The 27,926-nt window shown below is 36.8% G+C and overlaps 2 protein-coding genes across 2 annotated transcripts; one reads left to right on the plus strand and one right to left on the minus strand.

Annotated features, from left to right (window-relative positions):
• Positions 1 to 430: 430 nt before the first annotated feature.
• On the minus strand, positions 431 to 1,806 carry LOC112392409 (proline-rich protein 2-like). The gene is made up of 2 exons (XM_024734138.1): positions 1,803 to 1,806; positions 431 to 1,185 (listed from the first exon to the last, which is right to left on the minus strand). The coding sequence occupies exons 1-2, from the start codon at positions 1,804 to 1,806 to the stop codon at positions 431 to 433; spliced, it is 759 nt and encodes a 252-aa protein (XP_024589906.1).
• A 49-nt stretch (positions 1,807 to 1,855) lies between these two features.
• On the plus strand, positions 1,856 to 27,902 carry SKIL (SKI like proto-oncogene). Its single transcript, XM_024734079.1, is given in 7 exon segments — positions 1,856 to 2,329; positions 2,693 to 3,754; positions 15,238 to 15,335; positions 19,322 to 19,554; positions 22,596 to 22,837; positions 23,132 to 23,356; positions 24,019 to 27,902. Coding segments are annotated over 6 exon segments (1,995 nt in total). The 5' UTR covers positions 1,856 to 2,329; positions 2,693 to 2,716; the 3' UTR covers positions 24,178 to 27,902.
• Positions 27,903 to 27,926: the final 24 nt, after the last annotated feature.

Genomic DNA, 27,926 nt, shown 5'->3' on the forward strand with positions numbered 1-27,926 from the left:
AAAAAAATCTATGTGCACAGGGGTATTCCCAGTCGGCTGGCTCCAAATGTGGACCCCATACGAGTGACCTCGAAGCAGTAAAACCAGGAGAAATGGGGCGAAAACTGGCAAAAAGAAAAAAAAAAAAAGGAGGGGGACGAAGCTCGAGTCTTCTGAATTTGGTGCACTGAGACCTGGGGGTCAGTCTCCTGATTTTGCGGTGGGGCGGGAAAAAGGGTTTTTTCTTGATGTTTCAAAATATGACGGAGTAGCTCGGCAGAGTTCAATATGCTAACTAGCCACCGCGGAACACAGACCAGGGAGACCACTGTCCGGCCCCGAGGGTCACAGCCGAAAGCTCTTCAGTCGTCTCTTTCCTCGTCTCATCTCCTGATCGCTTCCAAAACAAAACCCCAAAGCCCTCAGGAAACACTGTAGAAACATGTAATTTCTAGCTCCCTTTTGGAACCGAGAGAGCAGTCTGGTGAGGGGGTGGCAGGAGGGAGTCTGAGAAGCAGGGACAAAAATGTTTTCTGTTTTGCCGGAACTTCGGCCAGCCCTCCGGCCCGGCCCGATGGCGGAGAAGGTCAGCCCCGGCAAGGCGCCTGGGCGGAGGCCGCCCGGGCAAGGCGGGGGCCGCCGGTGTGGGGCGGAGCGCAGCGCCAGCAGCTGGCGGGGCGGCCCTCGGGCGGGGGGATGGACCCCGGAGACCGGAACGCCCGTCACCGCCCTCGCCCGGCCCCGTCGCCCGTCTGCGCCGCGCGGGGATGCCCCGGGCTCCACCCGGCTGGTCGGCGCCCAGCGGCTGGGGGATCCCGGCTGGGCTCCCCACCCGCCCCTCTCTCTTCTGGTCCCGGGCGGGCGAGGGAGGTGCAGCCTTAGGGGTGCTGAGGTAACACCCGAGAACTTCCCGGGGAGAGGGTGCACGGGGGATTTCCAGTCTTCCCTGCGGCCCACTCAGCGGGGTGGTGTGGGGAGGGCCCTGGGGGTGTTCCGAGACCGCGGGGGGGGTGCTCCTTTTCCTCCACTTCCCACGACCCCCTGGCACGCCCCGAGGCGTCCCGGGTCCCATCCTCCCCACCGCCTCCTCGGGTTTGAGATGGGTGGGTGGCTTTGCGTGGGCCGAGGATTTCAGGGTTTGGGGGCTCCCCCATTCTAGGTCTCGCCTCCTCCCCTCTTCCTTGGCCAGCGTTGGCTGAGGTGTTCCTGTGGTGGGCGAAATCAGTACGTTGGCTAGTGGCCTTGGTCCTTAACCCTTTGGGTCTGTTTTAAGGTAAATTCCTCGCAGTTTGGGAGGCAAAATTTTCTATTTATTGGGATTCCTTTTGGAATTTCTCTCAAGAAGGAAGTGGAAGAAGGATCTTTTCTTTTTTTCCCTCTTCCTCCATTTGCATTCTTTGTGAGGTCTGTCTGCCTTGTGCTTTTTGTCCCGGATTAGTCTTGTTCAAGGATGGAGATTCCCAGGAGTGGAGTCTGTAGCTTTTGGCTTCCATTAAGCAAATTCTCTAACCCTTTAAAGGGAAAGTTAATTTTTGCTTACAGTCATTCCAGAAAAATAGCCTACACTGACTAGATGAATTATGCACTTAAGATTGTAACTTACATATTGGTAGGTATGTTAACTAGTATCTGATGTTTTTGGATGAAACTGGTGGGTTTTTCTTTTTAATTGAGAGATGAAGTAATAGGTGATTTTAGCTAAAATGGCATAACTGAGAAAACCTTTAGTATTGAGTTTTGGGTGAGATGATCTCTTTACGGTTCTTCCTGTTCTGAGTAGGAGTAACCCTCTCCCTTTTGAGGGATATTATTGCAACCTTTACCCATTCTCCGAATTGCTTTCCTATTTAAGTGAAGGTACTTCTAGTTAACTGGTATTAGATTTAAAGGAATCACTCAAGTGTCACCTTTGGTAAAGTGAACTCAGTTTAAGATTAAGAAACTATTTTCAAACTGACCCTTTGGGCTCTGGAGCAAATTCAAATGTAACTATCCCCCAACCCCCTTCTCTTCCAGATTAATTAAAAGAAGAATGAACAGTAATCCTGAAGATAACTGGGCAGTTTTTCTTTAGGTTTCATTTTTAATTGTAGAAGTTCAAGTGGAGTCAGAGACTCTTCTTAACTGGTGTGAGGATTTATACAAGCCTTCATTTTGTCCACACAGACCAACAGATCATCATTTTTAGAGAAGATACTTTTTTCCCTCCTTTTTTGGTGTCTTTGGTGCCAAATACTAAATTTGGGTGCATAATTTTGACTCAAGTAATTGCATAAACTTTTTGGGTGTTGTGCTTAAAACCAAACCAAACTATTGCGTTGAACTTGGACATCTTGAATTGAGAGAACTGGTAACTTTATTTTAATACGTATATCTGAAGAACTTAAGAAAACAAAGGCTTCCTCGGAAGTGTGCCTCTTAAAATTATTTTCTGTGTTATTAGACAATAAGAAGTTTTATAGCACTTGCAGTGAAATTATACTTGGAGTATAAGCAGAACCAAAACAAAGTTGCAAAATCTATTGAGTAGTTTAGGGAGGTCTCTTTGGAAATTTAAATTTTCTGTTTGAGTAAGTTACCATAAGTATTGGTATACATTGTGTTTCTCTCTTCAAATAAGCAACTAGTTAACAATGCAAATCTCAGACTTACTTATTTAACACAATAGTTTTTAGCAATGGAAAACCTACAGACAAATTTTTCCTTGGTTCAGGGCTCAAATAAAAAACTGAACGGGATGGGAGATGATGGCAGCCCTCCAGTGAAAAAAATGATGACAGACATTCATGCAAACGGAAAAATGATGGTAAACAATATGCCAACTGTAAAGAAGGAACACTTGGACGACTATGAAGCGCCAATGGAAACTGATGAAGAGCATGTCAAAAGAACCTGTGCCTCTGTGCCTGAACCTTTACATTTAAATCCCAGTTTGAAACACACTTTGGCACAATTCCATTTAAGTAGCCAGAGCTCTCTGGGTGGACCAGCAGCATTTTCTGCTCGGTATTCCCAAGAAAGCATGTCACCTACTGTGTTTCTGCCTCTTCCATCTCCTCAGGTTCTTCCTGGTCCACTGCTCATCCCTTCTGATAGCTCCACAGAACTCACCCAGACTGTGTTGGAAGGGGAGTCTATTTCTTGTTTTCAGGTTGGAGGAGAAAAGAGACTCTGTTTGCCCCAAGTCCTAAATTCTGTTCTCAGAGAATTTTCACTCCAACAAATAAATACAGTATGTGATGAATTGTACATCTATTGTTCAAGGTGTACATCAGACCAGCTTCATATCTTGAAGGTCCTGGGAATACTTCCATTCAATGCCCCGTCCTGTGGGCTGATCACATTAACTGATGCACAAAGACTGTGTAATGCTTTATTGCGGCCACGCACTTTTCCTCAAAATGGTAGTATACTTCCTGCTAAGAACTCATTGGCCCAGTTGAAGGAAACTGGCAGTGCCTTTGAAGTGGAACATGAATGCTTAGGCAAATGTCAGGGTTTATTTGCACCCCAATTTTATGTTCAGCCAGATGCCCCGTGTATTCAGTGTCTGGAGTGCTGTGGAATGTTTGCGCCCCAGACATTTGTGATGCATTCTCACAGATCACCCGACAAAAGGACTTGCCACTGGGGCTTTGAATCAGCCAAATGGCATTGCTATCTTCACGTGAACCAAAAATACTTAGGGACACCTGAAGAAAAGAAACTGAAGGTAATTTTAGAAGAAATGAAGGAGAAATTTAGCATGAGAAATGGGAAGAGGACTCAATCCAAGGCAAGTTTGTTTTTTTTAATAGCAATTTTGAATAACGGTAATGGTTTACTTTGAAATTAAAAGTCTATTTAGAATATAATAAACTATTACTACTCATGCAACAACAGGAGAAACTCATCTAAATAATATGTTATGTTTGTATTACACGTTTTAGGCTATAAAGTGCTTTCCTGTATGTGTTCTCATTTGATCTTCCAAACAACCTACTGAGAGAAGTGAGATTATTCCCATTTTACAGATAAAGAGAATGAGGCTCAGAGAGATCAAGTGGCTTTCCCAAGATTATATAGCCAGGGAGTGGAGGATTTGGGGCTTTTCAAGCCATGTCCTTGTTTTCACACATCTTGCTTTTTGATGACTAAATCAGTTGTTTTCCTAGGACTCAAGATAATTTACACTTTGGTGTTATCTCTATTTGCAAATGATATGATAGGTAGCCCAAACAACTCTGGTGGTGGGCTCCAAACAGCGTTTTTTCAAAGGTATATTTAGGATTTCTGACATTGTTTCTGTAATTGAATATTCAGACTTGATCAGTACTGGAGACAAATGCAAAAGACAGATTTATCTGAAAACTTCGTGATTCTAGTCACCAAGAATTTTTTTTTAAAGAGAGGAATAATTTTAAAAAATTATGGCAGCTAGAAAGATTATTTTATTTTTTAAATTAAAAAAAATTATTTTATTTATTTATTTTTGGCTGCATTGGGTCTTCATTGCTGCACTCAGGCTTTCTCTAGTTGCAGCGAGCGGGGGCTACTCTTCCTTGCGGTGCACAGGCTTATCATTGCGGTTGATTCTCTTGTTGCAGAGTGCGGGCTGTAGGTGCCCGGGCTTCAGTAGTTGTGGTGCGTGGGCTCAGTAGTTGCGGTTCATGGGCTCTAGAGCGCAGGCTCAGTAGTTGTGGCGCACGGGCTTAGCTGCTCCGCGGCATGTAGGATCTTCGCGGACCAGGGCTCAAATCTGTATCCCTGCATTGGCAGGCGGATTCTTAACCACTGCACCACCAGGGAAGCCCAACATTATTTTAGATTAAATAAACATTAATATAAAAACGTCTCAGCAAAGAGATTTTAAACTTATTTTCCCACTGCATTATCTGGTAGGCTACACTAGTTCATTCTAAGAGTTTGAATGTCTGGCTAATAGATAAGATTTAGGCTATTAAATATTCAGTTCGTTGATCTGGTTTTTAAATATTTGCCTACTTGCTTAAAATCAGTATAATAGCTAACACTAAGTGTTTAAAATGTGGCAAGCATTGTTTTTGAACAGTTTTACACGTACAGTTTTATTTGATTGGTACCACAAAAGATTGGCCATGTTTCATCTTAGGAATCTAATTTTTCCACTATTAATTAGCTTTTATTCCTTGAAATATCTCTGCCCTTTCTGCTTCACAGAAGTATTAAATGACTGAAGTTTATTTACAGCAAGATTAGAGCTTGGGCAAGAAACTTAAGGTTTCATGGCCTGTGCTTTAAACCTTTCAGGTTTTGAGGGAAATTTAGTTACAGTGTAGTTTTAAGACAGTGATTTGCTTCTGAAGCCCAATGAAGATAATTTCAGACTTGAATTCAGGGTAGTTTGCTACTTGCTGATTCCAAACCGGTCAGTACTTCTTGGAAATGCCTTGCCTGTGGCTACTAGGTAAGTTTATATTGTTTAACTGATTTTAAAGCAGAATTGACTTTAAGCCAGTTCTCACATTGTTGGACATGCTTACAGCTGGCCTGGTCCCACGCTGAAAATAGTGTTTAGAATTGTCTGTATTCTCAAAATGTGGAATGCCCCTCTTGACATTTATGATATCTTGCCCTAATGTAACTAGGACTCTCACATGTCCATAGGTGGCCACATTATTTGCCAGATATTCTTGGTCCAATCTTGGTTGCTCTGACATAAGCATTTTTGGGATAAATTACTTTGCCTAATATTCCTGCTCTGTGTTTGTGAGAAAAAATATCTGAGAACCATGATAAAGGTTAAAAAAAAAAAAAAGGTGATGAATTTACTTAACTGAAACTGAATGTGCTAGGGTTTGGTTAAAATTGAAACTGTCCTTCATCAGGATGTAGTCATTTATTGTCTCAGAATTTATTAATTTGAATTCAGTTTTTATTTGGGGAAGCTGTGAGATTTTTTCCCCCATCTTTTTACTATGTTATGTTTTGCAGTATTTGCCAGCGTTTCTGGTGTGTTTTGTTATTTTTTCCAATTTTATGTGAATTTTAAGCAATTTAAGGGAATTTGAAAATTTCCAATAATCAAACCTTTAAGAAAGAAGTTTTTGGGGAGTTCATGCGTAGTAATACATGCTTGCTACTTCACATTTTGAAAATTTACTCCTCAAAACTTGGCGAAGTAGTTCTCTTTTGAAGTTGAGATGAGAAACCGGTGGGTTCAGATAGGTCACATGCTTCTGGTTGTATAACTGGTAAGTGGTAGAATCAGGAGTTGAATGGAGTTCTTCTGACTTCAAGTCTAGTAATTTTCACTCCTTTTCCCATAAGCAAACTCAGTAGCAGAAACTGAATTTTGAGAAACATTAACTTTTCTTATCAACTTACCTTAGTATAATGGTTCTTAAGCCCTCTGTTAACTTGTATGTAGACTAAGGTATTTTACTGGGAAGGGGGCACGGAGATAGATAGTCCTTGGCTGGGGAACATTTTTCATTATCTTCTGTGAGTCACTGAATTGGTTGCCCAACAAACCAAATACATCCAGAGGAAGCTCATTTAAAAAAGTCAAAACAGGCTTTTTAAAAAAAAATTAAAGCATATGCTAAATATATTAACCTCTTATCTAAAGGTCCTTATGTTTAGTGTGAACACTGATGTAATTGGGCATGTTTAGTTAATGTAGTCAGAGTAGGTTTTTGGATTTTAAAAATCCCCTCAAACTCAGTAGGCAATTGTTTGAAATGTAGCAACTGTTGAATTATTTCTAAGGATGGAAATTATATTAGTGATGGTCACCAACTATTTGCATAACTAAAAACTATATTTACTTTGCATAGTTAGGAGCTATATTTAGATGGGAGAAATAAGTGGTAGAAGGTCAGTGTTCTAAGTGAAGAGCTGACTATTCTCTGCAGACACCAGAGGTATAGTATTTTGAACTCTTTCTCACTCAGGTCACCACAAGAAATAATACTTGATTTTTAGATCTGCCTAGGTTGCTTTGCAAAATAGTGTTATCAAAACTGTCTCTTCATGTCATTTGAGTTTTTTATGTTTTTATTAGAAAAATGATTATTGTATTTTATAGTGCACAAATATATGGAAGAATACCATATTCTTGATTCTTTTCCATATCTCCAGTGGGTATTGTTTATTTGATCTAATTCTGATTTTGTTGAATCTTAGTTTCTATCTGTGGAAAAAAGGTTTGCCAAGCAAACTGATCATTTGTAAGTAAAATTTGAAGGGTGATGTTTCCTTGAGATTATTTTCAGGCACATTAGAAAAACCTATTTGTAGTCAACTGATAAGATCATTATAGGTGATTCTTTGCTGTTACAGCATGGGGCTGACATTCTCCAGTTCACTAAGTAAAGATGGTTTATGCCTTTATAAATTTTTAGGGGTTAAAATTTAGATTTCTAACATTTAGACTTGACTACTGTTAGGTAAGTAAAATAATACGGTTCTTACTTTGCTTAGGGAAAAAACCCTATGGATTATCTGTGATGCAAATAGATTACCTAAAGATATCAACTTAAAAGTTTTCCTCTTAAAGCCTATTAATTAAACATTTCACTTTTTTTAGTTTTGCATTTTTCTTACAGTTCATTTCTGCGAGGTCATTGGCAATAGTGATAATCCTCCAAAAAATTTCTCCCCTCTTGTAAGCTATTATACTTTTGTTTAGGAAGTGTGTTTCTTAGTACCAACCTAAGTGAGGTAAAGAAATACACTAGAGAGGATGGGTAACTTACAAAGAGTAGTGTTGGGACAAAATGTGTACCAGTAATAATTGTGATAGATTTGATGGTAATTTGTTACATCAGAGGCAGAGTTTGCATTTTATGATTAGCATAAATTTTTATTAAGTGGCTATAAGGTCAGAATCAAATGAAGTATTTGTGCTCATATAAGGGACGAGTATGAATATTTTTTCTAACTTTATAAAATTAACAACTGTCTTAATGAGTTTTGAGACTATCTTTTTCCTGTTTTCCCAGAATTTAGTTTACTGCTTGGCAGGTCAAAGTTACTCAGTGAAAAAGAAAAAATTTTTTAAACTGAATAAATTTTTGGGAGACAATGCTCCATTGTATTTTAGAATATTGGGGATTTTTGGGGAAAAATTATGGTTTAACCCTTAATAAACTTATATAATTTGCAAATAAACTGTTGAATAAGACAACTGATCAAATGAGAGAATGGATTTAAAAGTACTTTGGAAGTTGAGTCTAGAAATATCAAATGGTACTTCAAACTATTACTGAAATATTTACTAATATGTATTTCGGGATTTTTCCTTTCCCCAAACATTTTCTTGATTTATCTAGAATTATCTGAAGATATTTCAAAGTAAGATAACTGAGTGTTGGGCTCAGCTGTATCTCACTTTTAGTTGTTTGTACACAGTAATTATACTAGTTGGATATTTGTTTATTTATCAAAATGAAGTATGCAAGAAGAAAGTACAAAACACGTTTGTTATAAAATATGTTATAAGAAGGAAATTTCAGTGAAATCTTTAGAATGGCTTTGGGAATAGTGCCCCCTTATGGTTTAGGAAATCTAGAGTCTATATTCATTTTATCATTAAAAAATTTTAATTTTTTAAACATTTTAAAATGTTAATATTTTTAAAAAGGCTTCTGATAAAGCGCTTTATCCTTTTGGTCTGAGAAATGGGAAAAAAAATTAAGAAACTTCAAGGAAGAAAAGAAAAAGGATAGGCCTGAATCAGTACATAGTTAGCCAGTAGTGTTCTCATACCTATGCATATGTTATAATTTATACCACTTGGAGAACAAGGAAGAAAGCAAGAATTGGATTAATTTCAATGCCTTTAGAATTCTGGTCGTAGAGAGTGTGGAGCCAGAACTCAATTTGTTCAAGTAAAGAGGTAGAACTAGTTTGGGAATAGTTTTAGTAATGGCTTGAACCTTTATTTTGTCCATGCATAAAATTTGGTCTGTTGAGGTTTCATATATGTTACATATACATTAAAATAATGTAAGGATTTTATTTGACTAAAAAGGCATGAAGAATATATAATTTAAGGTGTGGTTTGGTTCCATCACTAAATAAAGTATTACAGCACCATGCTAGGCAGAAAGAGAAATGAATAGGAAAGATTTAAAGTTAGTTTAAAACTCATTTTGATTCCTAGACTTAGAAATGGGTCACAGAAATATGTATGTAAAGACTAGTTGGAGGCTCCCTAGGGCAGGAATTCATCTTGTAGTTTCTAAACCTAGAATGTGATGTATGCTTAACAAAAGTTTGGATACAACTGAATGAAAAGTCTTAGTAGCCCTAGAAAGCTACCAGTGATTTTCAAGGAGGAGAAGAGTTTCGTTTTAAAGCGAAGCAGCATTTTGTTTTTATTTGTGGTATTGAATTTATTTTGAGATTTCTAATAGCCTTAAAAGTGCATATTTTGTTTATCTTATGGGGACAAGGAATACAAAAGTTAAATAAAATTACTAAAGACCAATTTGGGTACGTAATACTACGGCTTTCCATTTTGAAAAAAAAATTTTTTTTTGGTGTGATTATGAAAGCAATATAGGCCCATTAGAGTAAATCCTAAAAAAAGTACAAAGAAGAAAACAGAATTTCCTCATAATTTCACCATGGAGTGATAACCACCATTGGAATTTATTCCTTTACGTACGTAATGCTTTGTAAATCTGTGCAAAAGCATCTGTAGAGTGCACAGGTTATTAACTTAAGACCTAATTGTTGAAATAATACATTTGGACAAACTTTAGGACATGTACTTAGAGCAGTGTTTATCAAATTGCAGTTTGTCACCCATGCAGCCTTTCTCATCTGGGGTTCTGTGGGAGGAGAATTAAGCCATAGAAAGGATGGTATATAGTACCTTTCTAAGTCCTTTGGAGAGAAGTTAATTTAATGCATACAGTGGAAGCTTTGCAGAGTTTGGGCTTAATTTTCTTGAGAACCTCAGTTGAGAAGGGTGAGGGGGATATCAAAAAAGTCAATTTACTGGGTCACCAGCATTTTAAAAATACATGAAACAGAGTAAAAATTTTTAAAATGCAATATATTGCACATAGTAAAATTAATTAATTTACATTTTGATATTGTCAATTTATATTATTTGAAGGTCAAAATAATCTGAGATACTTTTTAAAAAGCATCTATGCTGAAATGGGATAGAAAAGCAAAGCCTTACATGTATGTAGATTAAAACTTTTTTTAAAAATTAATTTATTTTTGGCTGCGTTGGATCTTTGTTGCTGGGCGCAGGCATTATCTAGTTGCGGTGAGCGGGGGCTACTCTTCGTTGCAGTGCGCGGGCTTCTCATTGTGGTGGCTTCTCTTGTTGCGGAGGACGGGCTCTAGGCGCGCAGGCTTCAGTAGCTGTGGCTCACGGGCTCTAGAGCACAGGCTCAGTAGTTGTGGCGCACGGGCTTAGTTGCTCCGCGGCACGTGGGATCCTCCTGGACCAGGGCTTGAACCCGTGTGTCCTGCGTTGGCAGGCGGATTCTTAACCACTGCACCACCAGGGAAGCCCTAGATTAAAACTTTTTATAACAGATATTTTAGTGAAAAGATGTATATGACATGGAAATTTTCAAATAATTGCAATATTAAGTGGATTGGACACCATAGAATTACAGTGTAAAGAAATTATTTTTCAAGTCCCAGAAATTAACAGGATTTTTATCAGTTTGTTTCCTTTAAGTTTTTTTTTTAATAAATTTATTTATTTTTGGCTTCATTGGGTCTTCGTTGCTGCACACGGGCATTCTCTAGTTGCGGCGAGTTCACAGTGTGTAGGCTTCTCATTGCAGTGGCTTGTCCTTGCGGAGCACGGGCTCTAGGCGTGCGGGCTTCAGTAGTTGTGGCACACGGTTTCAGTAGTTGTGGCTTGCGGACTCTAGAGTGCAGACTCAGTAGTTGTGGCTCATGGGCTTAGTTGCTCTGCAGCATATGGGATCTTCCCGGACCAGGGCTCGAACCCTTGTCCCCTACATTGGCAGACGGATTCATGCCACCAGGGAAGCCCTGTTTCCTTCAAGTTTAAGGGAGGAATATCGTACTACTGACTTTTACATGGCTTTGTTTCCATGAAGGATTTAAGAAGAGAGTTGCATATTTTAAGAATATGACCTTGCTTTTCCTGTGAGAGTTTTTAAGCACTTTAAACCTAAAATTGGCTTTATGAGGTAGATATGATTCTGTAGTGTGGAGGAGCAACAGACGTTGTGATTTCTGCAGATGCATCTTTGATAAGTTAGTGGAAGTGCTTAGACCTTATTGTTCCGGTTTTGCATTAGGTTGATTAATTCTAATAATTACAATGAAATGAGGCACAAAACTAAGCCTTAAAATCTCTTAAGTAGCTATTTGCTACCTTGTAACACTATTCCTGTTTCAGTTGTTGAAACACTCATTCACAGCCTGTTGGAAGTATTGAGAAAACCTGATCCTATTCTGAGAGATTCAGTTTCTTTCAGTAGGAGTTGTTGGCAGCTGTCTGGTAGGGTGTCTTTTGTGTCCTTCTGAAATCATTTATGGACCACTTGAATGTCTTAGTATTATACACAGTAAAAGGAACCTGGCGGGTATATTGGCTTTATAGCGAAGGAGTTGTTGCTTAACTATGTGTTTGGTCATGTGTTTACTAAGGTTGCTAATGATTTATGTTTGGCTTGTACAAAGTAATGTGTATTTAATATGCATTATATTTTACTTTTTATGTAAGCACACCATTATAGGAGGATAGACTATGAAATTTATCAGTCTACTAGTCCTTCATAAGCTTACTGGCTTATAAATACCAAAATGTAAACATTAATCTTTGTCTTTCTAAGTTCTATTTTAAAAAATATTTCCCACATATTTTAAAAAGATTTAATTCTGATTTTTTGAGGGGACTTTTTGAAATCCCATCAATACTTTGAGATATTGTCTTGATTTCTTTAGTTCATCAATGTTTGTCATTAGGACTTAAAGATCATAATATTAATCTGACACTGTAATTAGAAACTAAAGTGCCACCTAAAATCACAGTTTATTATTGAAGATAAATCTGGGAATTTTAAAGCATTTTGATTTTTGTTTTTGGGGGTTTTTTTTAGTGCAAATTGGAATGTTAGTATACAAAGGGTGCTGAGTGGGTGGAATTGCTTTTGTAACTAGAAAGTGGTGACAAATGCTTATTGGTCTTTTTGTAAATGAAATCAAGTTCTCTAAACTATTTGTCATTGTGAGGCTAATAAGCATGGTACCAAAATACAATGATTCTTTATTAGGAAACCTGATTATTAAAGGGCCATGTGTACATAACACAGTAAGTTGAAATTTAGAGAAACTTGCATAAAACATTTCCTAATTTTTCCTTATTTAAAGTTAACTTCTATACATTTTGGGCTTATTTAAATTTTGCTTTCATAGACGTTATTTGTTGTTTTACGACTTAGAGAAAGAGCTTTTGGAATGAAATCATGTGTCTGAAATTTTTCTTATATGTTTCAGATGAGGATGCCATCTGTTCATTTTGTGGTAGATAATTATGGGGAAGTTGGGCAATAGAAGTATTTTAAAATCTTAAGGCTCTAACTTAAGCTACTAAGTGATCTACTTCTCTTCTTTGCCAAGTAATGTAATGTATTCTATTTTAATGTTTAAGTACACGAAGGGAATGGAATTATTCTCATATTGAAAGGTAAAAGGAAAGGCAATAGATGTGCGTATCTTGGTGTCTCATTTTTATTCCTGATCAGTAGTAGCATTATTGCTGTGCCATTTAATTATATTGTTATTTTTTTGAAGACCTAATTTGTATGTTGCCACAAATGCATAATAGATGAGAAAATCTGGCATGCCCGTGAATGTTCTGTTGTATAATGTGTGCTTTTCATAATTGTTTTTAACATGCAGTTAGGATAACTTGTTATAAACGTGTTTATGGCTTACCACAGCATATTAGGTAAAATTAACTCCCAACATTTTATCATGGTTAGTGTTCTGCATTTCCCCATCATTTATATTATTTAATTTGTAGATCTGATCTCTCAAAATACAACCCAGAGACTGTTAGGATTGTTGGTACTTCATTGAACACAAGGGTATTAAATATGAAAGAGACTATCTTGTGAGTTTCCTGGTAGCCGATTAACCTTAAAAAAGGCTACCCTGGGAATTAATGAGCTACACTGTCATTCAGAATTCATTCAACAAATATTTGAGTCCCTACGACATGCCATGCATGGTGCTAGGTACTGAAAATACAAAAGTGATTAAGACAGTACTTGACCTCAAGCTGCTGTTTAAGCAGAGGCGGAATAGCCACTCGTCAGGGATTTTGTATAGGGAGTTCAGACATTACCTAGAGGACTGCACTAGGTGAACTTTAAGGAAGGTTTTTTTAATAACCCCTCCTCTGTGACTCTCTTCATGTGTTGGTGCAAGAATAGGAAACAAAATAAAGGTCAGAAACTAGGGAGGGATGGATGTTTAAATAGAAAGAATGTGCTAGCAGTTATTTAAGGTGGCATTTGAAGTTTAGAGACATCATAGAAACAAAGCGATACTGAATTTGGATCATGAATAAAGGTAAAACTTATACAAATCAAGCTGTAGAGTTTTAAAATGAACTTGATCAAAATTGAATCAGATTTGAAGTCAAGATCTCTGGCTGAAGAAGTTTAGAATTTGTTATTCTGAAGATTTGACATTCCAGTTATCTGTAATAGGGAAAACTTTAAAATATATAAATCAATTTTAGTAATTTTAATTTAAAACATCTGGAAACAGTTGATTTCTTGGGCAGTACATCCAGAATTGTCTCAGATATGAAACTGATTTAAAGTGGAGCTTTCCATATTTTCTAAATAATGAGTTTAACAAATAACTTCTAAAAATGGAATTCTCATTTAATTTGAGCCAATCTTATACTTCATTGATTTGTTAGTGAGCTCACCCCTGCTCATTAACACCTTTTTTATCACAGTGTTGGGGTGAAAATGTTCTGCCTAAGTGAGTTTTCTAGATGATGAAACTACTCTTCTCAGCACTGTGTCTTTTTAAAAACTTTTAACCTTTTTTTAAAATGAATTCTAAAATGTCTTAAATAGTTTTCAGTCTTTCTAAATGGTATGTGTATGGTATATATATATATATGTATATGGTATACTATAAATTTAAGTATAAATATCGACTATAAGCATGTCATGTTGACCCAAGACTTCTTAAACATCAGTTACTCTGTTGTGATAAGGGTAGGGAACCATTGAGATATATTAAATTATTTGCCCTGGCCTATGTGTGATAAAGCCCTCAGATTGTGTTGCTTTTTGAATCAGTTTTTGTGTTTGTGTCTTGTAATTCTCCTCTCTCCCTGGGCTGTCAGCTGGCATCTGGTATCTATCACTTAGTATTTCTGTTGCCAGCAGTCAGTTCCCTTTCTAATTTATGGTAGAACTAAGCTGTAGGCTGAGAAACTGTGTAAACAAATGATTGATTTATTTTATAAATAAGCAGTTGCTTTTGCCCCAGATTCTGAACTTTAGAATACTTGATCAGGATTGTGAGGTTTAGAAACAAATTCTACTCTTACAGAGTCTAGAGGCCCTCACTGAATACTCACCTCTTAAATCCTTTCGAAATGCTCTTCTTTTCGCTATAATCTTGTGCTCTTGTTAGTATTTCAAATTCCTTGCCCAGTAATTCTTAACAAAACATTGATCTCCTACCAATATGTGTGTGTGTCGGGGGAGGGGAGACAAAATATAAAACAAACCAAATGAGGAAGTTAGTAACCACAGGTTATTTATTCTTTTCTATCTCAGTTTCTGAACCTCAATTTTCTTAGCTGTAAAATGGAGATAATTATACCTACTTAATCAGGGATTAAGTAGGTATATATATCTATAGGGATGGGGGGGTATATTCTAGGTAATTGTAACAATGAGAAGAATCAGAACTTAGTGATGCTGCACATTTGCAGAGTACTATTATTTAAAATGGATTTTTAAAATAGATTCCATAAGTATGATATTTGATGAAATCATTCTGGTAGTCCATGTTAACATACATGCTAAAACTGTTCTTGTGATGGGACAGTTCATGTCTCTTTCGGTTTTAAGTGACTACACATGGTACTTTAAGGAAAGACTGCCTTATTAGAAGATGATTCTTAAATAACATAATTCTTTACTAGTCAGTGTTCTCTGGAGGCAGCCTATGGCTCTGTCAAGTAGATACATAAAATTACCCGTCACATCCTCCTTCAATAAACTTTTCCCCTTCCACATTTTTCTACAGATAGATACACCACCAGGAATGGAATTACAGTCATGGTATCCAGTTATAAAGCAGGAAGGTGACCATGTTTCTCAGACACATTCATTTCTACACCCCAGGTGAGTGGGTATTGGCTCATTCATTATTCATTCAACATCTATACATCAGGTACTATTCTAGGCCCTGGGAATTCATTTTATAGTTTTAGGTTTTTTTTGCTAATCAATGGAATGAATTATAAATAGTGTTGAATATTTGAATTAACCTTTCCTGTGTGTTTCTATGTTTTTTTTTTCCCCCTAGAAATAGGTCGTTTCTTTTTTGCCGTAAAGTGAAAAAAATGGAAGTTTTCTTTTTATTTCCTTACTTCCCTTCAAGAAGTAAACCAACTCTTCAAGAGTGTGGTGTGCAACTTTGATATTTTATTTTATTTTTATTTATTATTATTATTTGTTTTACATCTTTATTGGAGTATAATTGCTTTACAATGGTGTGTTAGTTTCTGCTTTATAACAAAGTGAATCAGTTATACATATACATATGTTCCATGTCGTATATGGCCTTTATTATGTTGAGGAAAGTTCCCTCTATGCCTACTTTCTGGAGGGTTTTTGATCATAAATGGGTGTTGAATTTGTTTTTTTTTTGTTTTTGTGGTACACGGGCCTCTCACTGTTGTGGCCTCTCCCGTTGCTCCCATTGTGGAGCACAGTGGCTATGGCTCATGGGCCCAGCCTCTCCGCAGCACGTGGGATCCTCCCGGATCGGGACACAAACCCGTGTCCCCTGCATCGGCAGGTGGACTCTCAACCACTGCGCCACCAGGGAAGCGCATGGGTGTTGTATTTTGTTGAAAGCTTTCTCTGCATCTATTTAGATGACTGTATGGTTTTTCTCCTTCAGTTTGTTAATATGGTGTATCACATTGATTGATTTGTGTGTATTGAAGAATCCTTGCATTCCTGGAATAAACCCCACTAGGTGTCTGTCCCCAGTGGCTAAGGTTGGTTCAGTGGGTTGTGTAGGCTTCCTGGTGGAGGGGACTAGTGCCTGTGTTCTGGTGGATGCGGCTGGATCTTGTCTTTCTGGTGGGCAGGTCCACGTCTGGTGGTGTGTTTTGGGGTGTCTGTGGACTTATTATGATTTTAGGCAGCCTCTCTGCTAATGGGTGGGGTTGTGTTCCTGTCTTGCTAGTTGTTTGGCATAGGGTGTCCAGCACTGTAGCTTGCTGGTCGTTGAGTGAAGCTGGGTGTTGGTGTTGAGATGGAGCTCTCTGGGAGATTTTCTCCGTTTGATATTACGTGGAGCTGGGAGGTCTCTTGTGGACCAGTGTCCTGAAGTTGGCTCACCCACCTCAAGAGGCACAGCAGTGACTGCTGGCCGCAGCACCAAGAGTCGTTCATCCACATGGCTCAGAATAAAAGGGAGAAAAAGTAAAAAGAAAAAAAGAGGATTAAAGAAAAGGAAATAAAGTAAGGTAAAATAAAATAAAAGTATTTAAATAATTATTAAGAAAAGAAAAATTTTTTTAAGTAAAAAACAAAAGCAACAACAAAAAAAACGGACGGATAGAACCCTAGGGCAAATGGTGAAAGCAAAGCTATACGGACAAAATTCACACAGAAACATACACACTCACAAAAAGGAAAAGCGGAAAAAATCATAAATCTTGCTCTCAAAGTCCACCTCCTCAATTTGGGGTGATTCGTTGTCTATTCATGTATTCCACAGACGCAGGGTACATCAAGTTGATTGTGGAAATTTAATCCGCTGCTCCTGAGGCTGCTCGGAGAGATTTCCATTTCTCTTCTTTGTTCTCACAGCTCCCGGGGTTCAGCTTTGGATTTGGCTCCGCCTCTGCGTGTAGGTCACCGGAGGGCGTCTGTTCTTCGCTCAGACAGGATGGGGTTAAAGGAGCCACTGATTCGGGGGCTCCGGCTCCCTCAGGCCGGGGGGAGGGAGGGGCATGGAGTGCGGGGCGAGCCGCTCGGCAGAGGCCGGCGTGACGTTTCCAGCCTGAGGCGCGCCGTGTGTTCTCCTGGGGGAGTTGTCCCTGGATCCTGGGACCCTGGCAGTGGCGGGCTGCACAGGCTCCCTGTTAGGGAGGTGTGGAGTGACCTGTGCTCGCACACAGGCTTCTTGGTGGCAGCGGCAGCAGCTTTAGCATCTCATGCCCGTCTCTGTGGTCCACGCTTTTAGCCGTGGCTCGCACCCGTCTCTGGAGCTCCTTTAAGCAGCGCTCTTAATCCCCTCTCCTAGCGCATCAGGAAACAAAGAGGGAAGAAAAAGTCTCTTGCCTCTTCGTCAGGTCCAGACTTTTCCCCGGACTCACTCCCGGCAACCCGTGGCGCACTAGCCCCCTTTAGGCTGTGTTCACACCGCCAGACCCAGTCCTCTCCCTGCGATCCGACAGAAGCCCGAGCCTCCGCTCTCAGCCCCCGCCCGCCCCGGTGGGTGAGCAGACAAGCCTCTTGGGCTGGTGAGTGCCGGTCGGCACCGATCCTTTGTGGGGGAACCTCTCCGCTTTGCCCTCCACACCCCTGTTTGCTGTGCTCTCCTCCGTGTCTCCGAAGCTCCCCGCCTCGCCACCCGCAGTCTCCGCCCATGAAGGAAGGGGCTTCTAGTGTGTGGAAACCTTTCCTCAACACGGCTCCCTCCCACTGGTACAGGTCCCGTCCGTATTCTTTTGTCTCTGTTTGTTCTTTTTTTCTTTTGCCCTCCCCAGGTACATGGGGAGTTTCTTGTCTTTTCGGAGGTCTGAGGTCTTCTGCCGGTGTTCAGTAGGTGTTGTGTAGGAGTTGTTCCACGTGTAGATGTATTTCTGACGTGTCTGTGGGGAGGAAGGTGATCTCTGCGTCTTACTCTTCCGCCATCTTCCCCTCTCTGTTAACTTTGATATTTTAAAACGAAACTTTTTGAAACTTAGAGGATTTCATAGTAGCCACACCCTCAAAATCAATTTTCATATTTTCAATAAAAATGCACCTTAGATTACAGTTTTTATTTATAAAACCTAGATTTTTATCTGCTACTGTACATATTTATCTCCCCAAGCACAGTGATAAAGAATCTCAATCTTACTTACATTTATATAGTTCCTTCTATTCCTGTTACATTTGAAGTAAGTTTTGGGGCAGTAATAAACCTGTCAGTTTTCTTAGCAGAATACTGAGTTTTCATTCTCAGAATTCATGTGATTGGTAAAGAGGGACTATATAGATGTCCTGTACAAGGAAAATGATATGAGATGAGATTATTTAGAGTTCAGAAGATGAAGTGTTTGGTCAGTTAAATGGTTGCATCCTTTGGCTAGAGGTTAAGCAGATTATAGTTAATCATATGGCACTTAAATATGTAGCTCAAATTTTGTTCCATGAGTCTCTCAGATAATCTCCTGAACAATTTTATATGAGCTTTGAGTAAAATTGGTAGTCATCCCTTTGATCTTAGTTTTGCACAATTTATTATTGCTGTTTTATCAAATAAGTAAGAAATGCTAAAGTATTTTCAGAAGATTGCTCTGTGGGGTTTGATCCAAGGACGACTGCCCAGTAGCTGGGCAGCATTCAGAATGCTGGTTCTCTCTCTGAGAAGGGAGAAGGGCCCTGGGAGCTCTTTGTTGAGGCTGTGATGAGTCAGGCCATAGCCTTGCAGTGTGGGACTGAATCAGTCTCACCACAATAAAGAGCAAGGATTCCTTGCTTTGGAGAGGTGGCAGACACGGAAATAGTCCTTCAGAGTAGTGTATAGTCTGTTTTCTTTTGGCATAAACCTTACCTACTCGGGGCTGTTGAACTGCTCTGTAAAGTACTTCATGGTTTTAGTTCTCGTGGTTTTGAGGGAGGGAGAAGAGACTGATTTTCCATTATCTTTTTAAGTGCTTAGAAACTACTTTTTGTAAAATAACAAAAATAACCTGATAATTTTACTCTTTCTGCCTCAACTACTTACTTTTTCAAGAATTGCTTTCTATGACCCTTATTTTCTGAGTTGTTCTGTTATGTTTTGATTAAAAAAAATTGTTTAACCAATAAAATTGATGTAATATATTTTGCTTTTTACCTAAATGTAATATGTATCTTCTTTTGCCATTCTTTGTTTTCAGCTACTACTTATACATGTGTGATAAAGTGGTTGCCCCAAATGTGTGGCTTACTTCGGCTGTATCCTAGCCTAAAGAGGTCACAAAGACAGAGGCAAGTAGATCTATACCAAGACACTCAGAGAAGCCTCACAGTAGTGGGAAACATCAAAAAACAGTGTCTTATCCAGATGTTTCACTGGAGGAACAGGAGAAAATGGATCTAAAAACAAGTCGAGAATTATATAGCCGCTTAGGTAAGTATTCAGAAATTATCTTTTTAAAATCAAATATCTAAGAAACATATTCAGCATTTTCAAAGAGGATTTCTATTTAAGAGAATTTCCCAGATAATGGAAGCTTTTATCTTAAAAAAAAATACCACCTTTCAAAACTCTTGAGTGACTACATAGACCCCCTCAGTTGTTCTGCTTATATAGAATGGTGATATATATATAGAGGCTAATGAGCTAGAAAATGGACTATATGGCTGCATATTGCAAGTGACTTTTGTCTAATTATTTTTCCTTCTTCCTGCCTTTTCTTTACTGTCAGATTTCTTAAAAGGTCCTTATTTTTCTTTCTAATTTGCTGTGAACTGAGAAACCTTTTAACTAATAACGTGAAAAGTATATGATAATCTATAAAAATATTGAATCAACTTTGTTATACACCTGAAACTAATATAATATGGTAAATCAACTATAGTTTTTAAAAAAAAGTGTATGTAAGAGTAGTTAGGTATAGGACTCAGAGACACTTAGTCATGGAATAAGCAAGGTTTGAAAACTCATAGCTGTGGGGGCCAGGCAGATGGCATAAATGCAGAATGCCGGCTGGACATTAAAAAAAATACTGCATAGTTACAGTGCCTTTTAAAATACTGTGGCCCAGACAAGACATGTCTGCTCACATGCTGCCTGTGTTACCCTCTTCATAGATGCAGAGCTTTGTTAACAGCTTAGGCAAGTGCAACAGTTCTTTTCAGCTTTCTCAGAGCAGTCTATGAGTCCTCTAGTTACCTGTTTTCATAGATAATTGAGATTCTTCAGGAGTTTTTGTACTTTAATTTTGAGATTTTTAAAACTCAGTTTTCCTTGGATTTAAATATGGCGAACAATAATTAGTAATGTATTACTACCATTATACCATGTTTGCCTTATATTTCCTAAATTATTTAATTCTAGAGACTTTTAAAAAATTGTTGAGATGTAATTCATATTGCTTAAAATTTATCCTTTTAGAGTATACGATTCAGTGGCTTTTAGTAAATTCACAAAGTTGTGCAATGATTACAACTATTTAATTTCAGAACATTTCATTACCCTAAAAAGGAACCCTATAATCCAGTAGAAGTTACTCTTCATTCTTCCCTTTCACCAGGCTCTGTCAGCCATAAATCTATTTTCTGTTTTTATGGATTTGCCTATTCTGGACATTTCATATAAAAGGGATCCTACAACATATGGCCTTTTGTTGTCTAGCTTCTTCCACCAAGGATATTTTCTCAGTCCATATTATAGCATGTATTAGTACTTCTTCCTTTTTTATGGCTTAATAACATTCTGTCATATGGATGGATAATACCCCATTTTGTTTATTCATTCATCTGTTGATGGACGTTTGGATGTGTCCACTTTTTAGCTATTATGACTAACGCTGTTATGAACGCTTATGCACAAGTTTTAATGTGAGCGTACGTTTTCATTTCTCTTGGCTATATATTTTGGAGTGGAATTGCTGGATCAAATGGTAACTCTATGTTTAATATCTTGAGGGACTGCCAAACTTTTCAAAGCAGCTGCACCATTTTCATTTCCTGCAGCGGCTTCTGAGGACTCCGATTTCTGCACATCTTTGCCAACACTTGTTATTTTTTGTCTTTTGATTATAGCCATCCTAGTGGTTGTGAAATGATATCTCATAGTTTTGATTTGTAATTCTCCAATGACTAATGATACTGAGTATCTTTTCATGTTTTTATTGGACATTGCAAATCTTTGGAGAAGTGCCTGTTGAGATCCTTTGCCTATTTTTAAATTGGGTTGTCTCTTTACAACTGAATTGTAAGAGTTCTTTGTACATTATGGTACTAGAATTTGCCATTCTGTCAGTTGTCTTTTTACTTTCTTGGTAGTGTCCTTTGAAACACAACTTTTAAATTCTGATGAAGTCCAATTTATTGTTTCTTTTGTTGCTTACTTTAGGTGTCATGTCTAAGAAACCATTGCCTAATCCAGTTAAGAGTTTTAGCTCTTACATTTAAGTCCATGATCCATTTTGAGTTAATTTTTATATAAGGTGTGAAGTTCAACCTCATTCTTTGTATATGGATACAGTTGTCCCAACACTGTTGAAAAGAATACTCTTTCCTGATTGAATTGTTTTGGCACCCTTGTTGAAAACCAGTTGCCCATAAAAGTACGGGTTTGTTTCTGGGCTCAGTCTTTATGCCAGTACTACACACAATTTTGATTTCTGTAGCTTTGTAATAAGCCTTGAAATTGGGGATTGTGAGTCCTCCAACTTTGTTATTCTTTTTCAAGATTGTTTTGGCTATTTTGGTTTCCTTTTATTTCCATATGAATTTTAGAATCAGCTTGTCAGTTTCTGCCACAAAGCCAGTTGAAGTTTTGATGGGGTTGCATTGAAAAAATAGATCATTTGGGGAAGTATTATCATTTATTGTAGTCCGTTTGGGCTGCTGTAACAAAAATAACAGACTGGGTGGCTTATACCACAAACATTTACTTTTCAACGTTCTAGAGGCTGGGAAATCCAAGATCAAGGCACTAGCAGATTTGGTCTGGCAAGGGCTTGCTTGCTTGCTTCCTGGTTCATAGATGGCCATCTTCTCACTCAAATGGTGGGAGAGCTCTCCGGAGTCTCTTTTATAAGGGCATAAATCCCATCAATGGGGGCTCTACCGTTATGACCTAATTACCTCCTGAAAGGCCCATTTCCCAATACCATTGCATTGGGGAGCTAGGATTTCAACATATGAATTTTGGAGGTCACTGACATTCAGATCATGATATCATCTTAACAGTATTAAGTCTTCCAATCCATAAACATGGGATGGCTTTCCATTTATTTGGGTCTTTTATTTCTTTCAATAATGTTTTGTAGTTTTCATTTTACAAGTTTTATACTACTTTGTTAAGTTTATCCCTAAGTATCTTATTTTTTATTTCATTTGTAAATGAAATTGTTTTCTTAATTTCATTTATGGATTGTTCTAGTGACATTTTAACAGAGTGATATTCATACTCTGTTACTTCATTTTTGCCTTTCAAAGATCCATCAGTCTCGAATAATTCTACAAGCAAAAAGAAACCTGAGCCTACCACTTGCAACTTAGCCAGAGACACAGGCAAGGCAGGAATTGACCGTGATGCTGCAGCTTCATCTCCACTTCTTGTCAAAGATGTTATTTGTGAGGATGATAAGGGGAAAATCATGGAAGAAGTAATGAGAACTTATGTAAAACAACAGGAAAAACTGAACTCAATTTTGCAGAAGAAGCAACAACTTCAGATGGTAAAATTGTTATCTAAATGGTAGTCCATTGTGAAAAGATACTTTTGCATATTCTTAAGGAAAGTCAAGATGAGATGCTATAAATGTATTTAGGATTATTCAGTTTTACATTTATAAGAAAGATTAATACACTTTAAAATTTTTAGAGAAGATAGTTTTCAAGATAATTACTTATGTATAGAATTGATGTGACAGCTGAATTTTAGATATTTTCTGTCCTGTTTTCTCCTGAATTGAAAATTCTAATGTGATGGAAATAAAGTAAAAATTATATTGTGATTCTTTAAATTACAGGAAGTTGAAATGTTGAGTAGTTCAAAAGCTATGAAGGAGCTCACTGAAGAACAGCAGAATTTACAGAAAGAGCTTGAATCTTTGCAGAATGAACATGCTCAAAGAATGGAAGAATTTTATGTTGAACAGAAAGACTTAGAGAAAAAATTAGAGCAGGTAATGAAGCAAAAATGTACCTGTGACTCAAATTTAGAGAAAGATAAAGAGGCTGAATATGCAGCACAGGTAAGAATTACAGTTTGTGTAGTGTTGCCCTTTCAATGTGGAAATTGAAGCCGTTATTTTAATTTCATTAAAGAAATTACTTTATGTTAAGCTTATTTCATTTAGACTAGATTTCAAAATAGACAGTTCTGTTAAACACAACTTTATATCATCCAAGATGATTTTTTGACCTTGATTACTTTATTACTTTAAACTTATCAGGTTTCTGTAGTTTAGTTGTCCAAATTGCTAATCTCTAGCTATCTGAATATCAGAGGTTATGTTATTTTAATGTAGTACATGGGCTTTCAAATCAACGAATTAACAAACGTGAACTGATGCCCACTATGTTCACAGCACTCGGGCAAAAATGAATAGTAGCTCACAACTTGGGGAAGATGAACAAATAACTCTTAACCTGAGCCAGCTGTGATGAGAGGTATACTGAAGTGTAGGGCATAATGAAAGTGTTCTAGGTGTTCAGTTCTCTTGACCTTTTGTTTCACCCTCATTTTAAGGTCATGTCAAAGTCTGATTAATAGTATTAGGTATTCAAGAGATGCATGCATGAAATAGTTCATTTTTGTAATAAGTAACTTTAAAGTAGGTCTTTGCCATGATGTGAGGAGTAAGTGGAAAAACAACACTGAATGGAAACTGACACAGTCTTCTAAATCACACAGCTGGCAGAACTGAGACAGAGATTGGACCATGCCGAGGCTGATAGGCAAGAACTCCAGGATGAACTCAGACAGGAACGAGAGGCAAGACAGAAGTTAGAGATGATGATAAAAGAGCTAAAGCTGCAAATTTTGAAATCATCGAAGACTGCTAAAGAATAGAAACCTTTAAATAGATTCATCTGTGTGTTCCCAACAGGGTTTATTTTTGTTTGTTTGTTTATTTGCTTTGGTAATTGAATTCTGAACAACTTATCTGCATGAAAATAACTAGGCATTGTATCCATTTGTAGATCAGAGAAAGTGAAGAGATTATATATTAGTATATAAATTTTTACATTTTCCAAATGAATGAAAATGTATGTTTCTTTGTACTTTTTTTTCAACCAGCTTAGTAACAATACTTTACGGTTTCAACTATTACATAATCTGCCTATATTTCTAATGCAATTTAGCAGTTGCATACTTTTTAAAAGCTACATTGTGTGATGGAAAATAGTTTTGATCAATTTTGTTATCCATATTTTAGATTCAATTTTAGATACATGGTGGCTTCATATTTCATATATAGAGCTACTCAAGGGGTTGAATCTCCATTTTTTTTCATGAACACAATCTCCTTTCTAAGTTAATATAGTATACTCATTATTATAATCAAAATTTGCTTTTATTTCGTTCATATTGTTGAATTTCCACCAGTTCTCCTCTATTTAATATCTCCTAAGAGACATTTTGTCAATAGAGGAATTTCATTGTTGAGGTTATAGCACACCCCATGGGGAAGGATAACATGCTTTCTTATACACTGCTGCTAAACACAAGAAGCGGTTATAATTAGATTTTCTGTTTAAATGTGGTTATATTTAGAAAAAAAATTTTATGCAGCAACTTTAGAAGAGGGAATAAAATGTAATAATTTTTGAACTTTTATGTTGTTAATAGTGGTGTGAAAATATTAATGTACTTGAGAAAAATTGATGTACATCAGTTTCCATACAATCCATAATCCTGTACAGTTTTTATATGTAGTTGTGGGTCTTACTGAAATTTATATAACGGATTTGTTTTCTTTAATGGATTTGTCTTCTTTTAAATTGTAAAATATTAAACACTTTGAAGGTTATTTTGGACTTTTGTATGTTTAAATGTTGTCTTACCAAAATGTGCACGAATGGACCATTTTCAGTTACTATTTAATATCAAAATCAGGAATTTACAGTCAACTGGTAGTGTATGATAGGTTAATATAGGGAAGTTTAGTTATCTGCTACTAAAAGGTTTTTAGATAATTTTTAGAAGACAGGAATTCCATAGTTTGGGGGAGGGGCAACTTCTTCTGCACTTTTCTTTTTTTTTTTTGCACAGAAAATCCTGTCATTCTTTAATGGCAAATTTCATATTAGTTAATTCTTGGCTTAAAAAATACTAGGTAAAATTCTTATTATGCATTTTTTAAAGAAAGTTTCCTGAAGCTACCATTAATTGACATTATTATCCCATGAATTTTATGTTTATGTTCTCGTGTAAGGTACTGTATGAAATTAACTTGAGAGCTAAGTTTATTTTTTAAATATATCAGCTAAGGTTAAGGTTATTTACTCTTCCCATCTTAGATGATAGATACTTGGTATAGAACTTCAAAAATAAGTAGGTTATCATTTAATCAGTTATTTTCATATTTTGCTTAATGGTACTTATATATCCTAAAAGAATTTTTGTACTTCCCAAATACTAGAGTATGGTCTAAATGTGTATTTTCTATTTTCCATTTAACTTCGACTTTATTAAACCTGCAATTAATTTGTTGATTCTTGTTCCTCCTTAAGGAGGAACGCATGTTAAAATGACATATAGGAACAAATATTAAAAATGACATACCCTCCTAATATCTTTTCTTTATCTGGAGAAAGGAAAATCACAAATACATTTTATGATACCGTTTCATTTTAGCTGTGTGTTAGTTGTGTCACAGCTAAGATTTTTGGGACATATAATTCAGGCCCCTATAATTTCATTTATTTTTCTAATTCACTCAAAATCTACTTATGTTACTTAAGTAAGTTTCAACTCAAAACTTCTAAAACAAATTGCTTAATCTTTGAAATATGTTATTTAAAAATTCTAAGCAATGCTTAATCACCTTTAAATTATCATAAACTCTTAATTTAGAGTTGAGTAAAGAACTATTTTTTCTAGTTCTTCACACAAGGGAAACTTGCCACATGACATTGTAGTCTTCATTTTCCAGAAGATACACTGATGTGCCATCAGTTTCTAACTTCTTTGAAAATGTTTTTTTAGTCAATTGTAAATAGTATGCCTATTATAGTTAAAAGTAATTTCAAGTTAAACTGTACAACATAGCTTGAAAATATAGAGACTTTGTAATACTCTACAAGTGGCCTCTGCTAAAAATATCCATATAATTATTCTATTTTTGCATGCTCATTTTGTGTGTTGGTTGCTAGCTTAAAGTTTGTTTCAGTGTTAGTTTTTGTGTGCCAATTCATCAGGCAAGCGGATTTTCCCTCAGACATCATAATATTTTTCTTTTTAGGAACAATATAAAAATATTTACTTTAAAAAGCTGCATTAAAGGAACGGCCTATCAAAAGTGCTAGAGCATCTTTAAAAGGAAGAAAAGATAGAATGTTAGTTTACTGGGTGATGAGTAATGTTTAATTTGGGTGATGATAGTTTCTGTACTCTAAACTTCATGAGAAAAAGGTACCAAATCTATAGTAAATGTAAAACCTGCTGTCATTGAGGAAGCTCTAAACAACCCTTATTTCACAAATGCAACTTTTAACACTAGGAAAGGCTTTGACCAACAATGTAAGTTTGGCTTGTGCTTTAGTTTTGTAAAGCATATTCTTTTGCTTGAATTTCTGTGTCCAGGAGAGTCAGGATGTTTTATGGTTCTTGAACTAATTTTATAACATATTTAATATATTACCAGTTGAGCTATAAAATCATTTGTACATATTGAATTGAAAACCAGTTACTAAAGTAGGTGTAATAGAGTGAATACAATGATACTTGCAGGTTATCCATATATTTTAGAAGACATGACAGAACAACCATTTTATTTGCACATCTATGGCTTCTGTTTGAAGGAAAGTAAAATGATAAAGAAACTTGAGTAATATGAAACATGCTCAAGGTTATTTCCCTAAATGTAATAGGAAAGCTGGTGCTGAAGGTTTTTGATCAGTTTCTAAAATTTTCTTCTCAATGACTTATGTTTTGATTGCTTAGGGAAGAATCCTCATTTTTATTTGCTCTTACACATTTAATCTGCACGACAGGATATTAAAAATTAATGGAATGAGAAGTTGTGCTCATACTGTACATCTGTTTCTGGGCTTGAAACTACTTGCTAGTTTTTATTGAGCTGCCAGCAATAAGGGACACATTACTGCTGTATTATACATTGTGGGGTTGAATAACTTAAACAGCTTAAAATTTTTTTCTAGTGTAAGACACTTAAGAATTTCCATTATTGGAAGAAATTTGTATGGGTATTCAATATTGCGTCTTGTTTAAAAGGACAGTCTTTTTTTATTTCGTAAAATCTTTCCATTTTAATTGGCTTCTAAACTATAATACATAATGCAATTTTGAGCCTGTTTTTTAGTGATACAATTAAATGTCTTATATAGTGCTACTGTGTTTGAATTAAAGTGAACAAATGTAAAAACCGAAATTTAAAAAATTAAGCCCAGAAAACAAAATAGTGTATTAAGTTAGTTGAATGTAAGAGAAATTCGTAAGATTTTTTTTTCTTCAATATAAATACCTCACTTGAAAATAAAGCACAGCATACTTAAAGTAGTTCTAGTAAAAAAAAAAAAAAAAAAATTCTACTAAAAGAATTGCTAAATCTTGAACAACTCTTGGGGAATTATAGT

This window comes from Neophocaena asiaeorientalis, unplaced genomic scaffold, assembly GCF_003031525.2.
Source record: "Neophocaena asiaeorientalis asiaeorientalis breed wild unplaced genomic scaffold, Neophocaena_asiaeorientalis_V1.1 scaffold280, whole genome shotgun sequence".
NCBI lineage: Eukaryota > Metazoa > Chordata > Mammalia > Artiodactyla > Phocoenidae > Neophocaena > Neophocaena asiaeorientalis.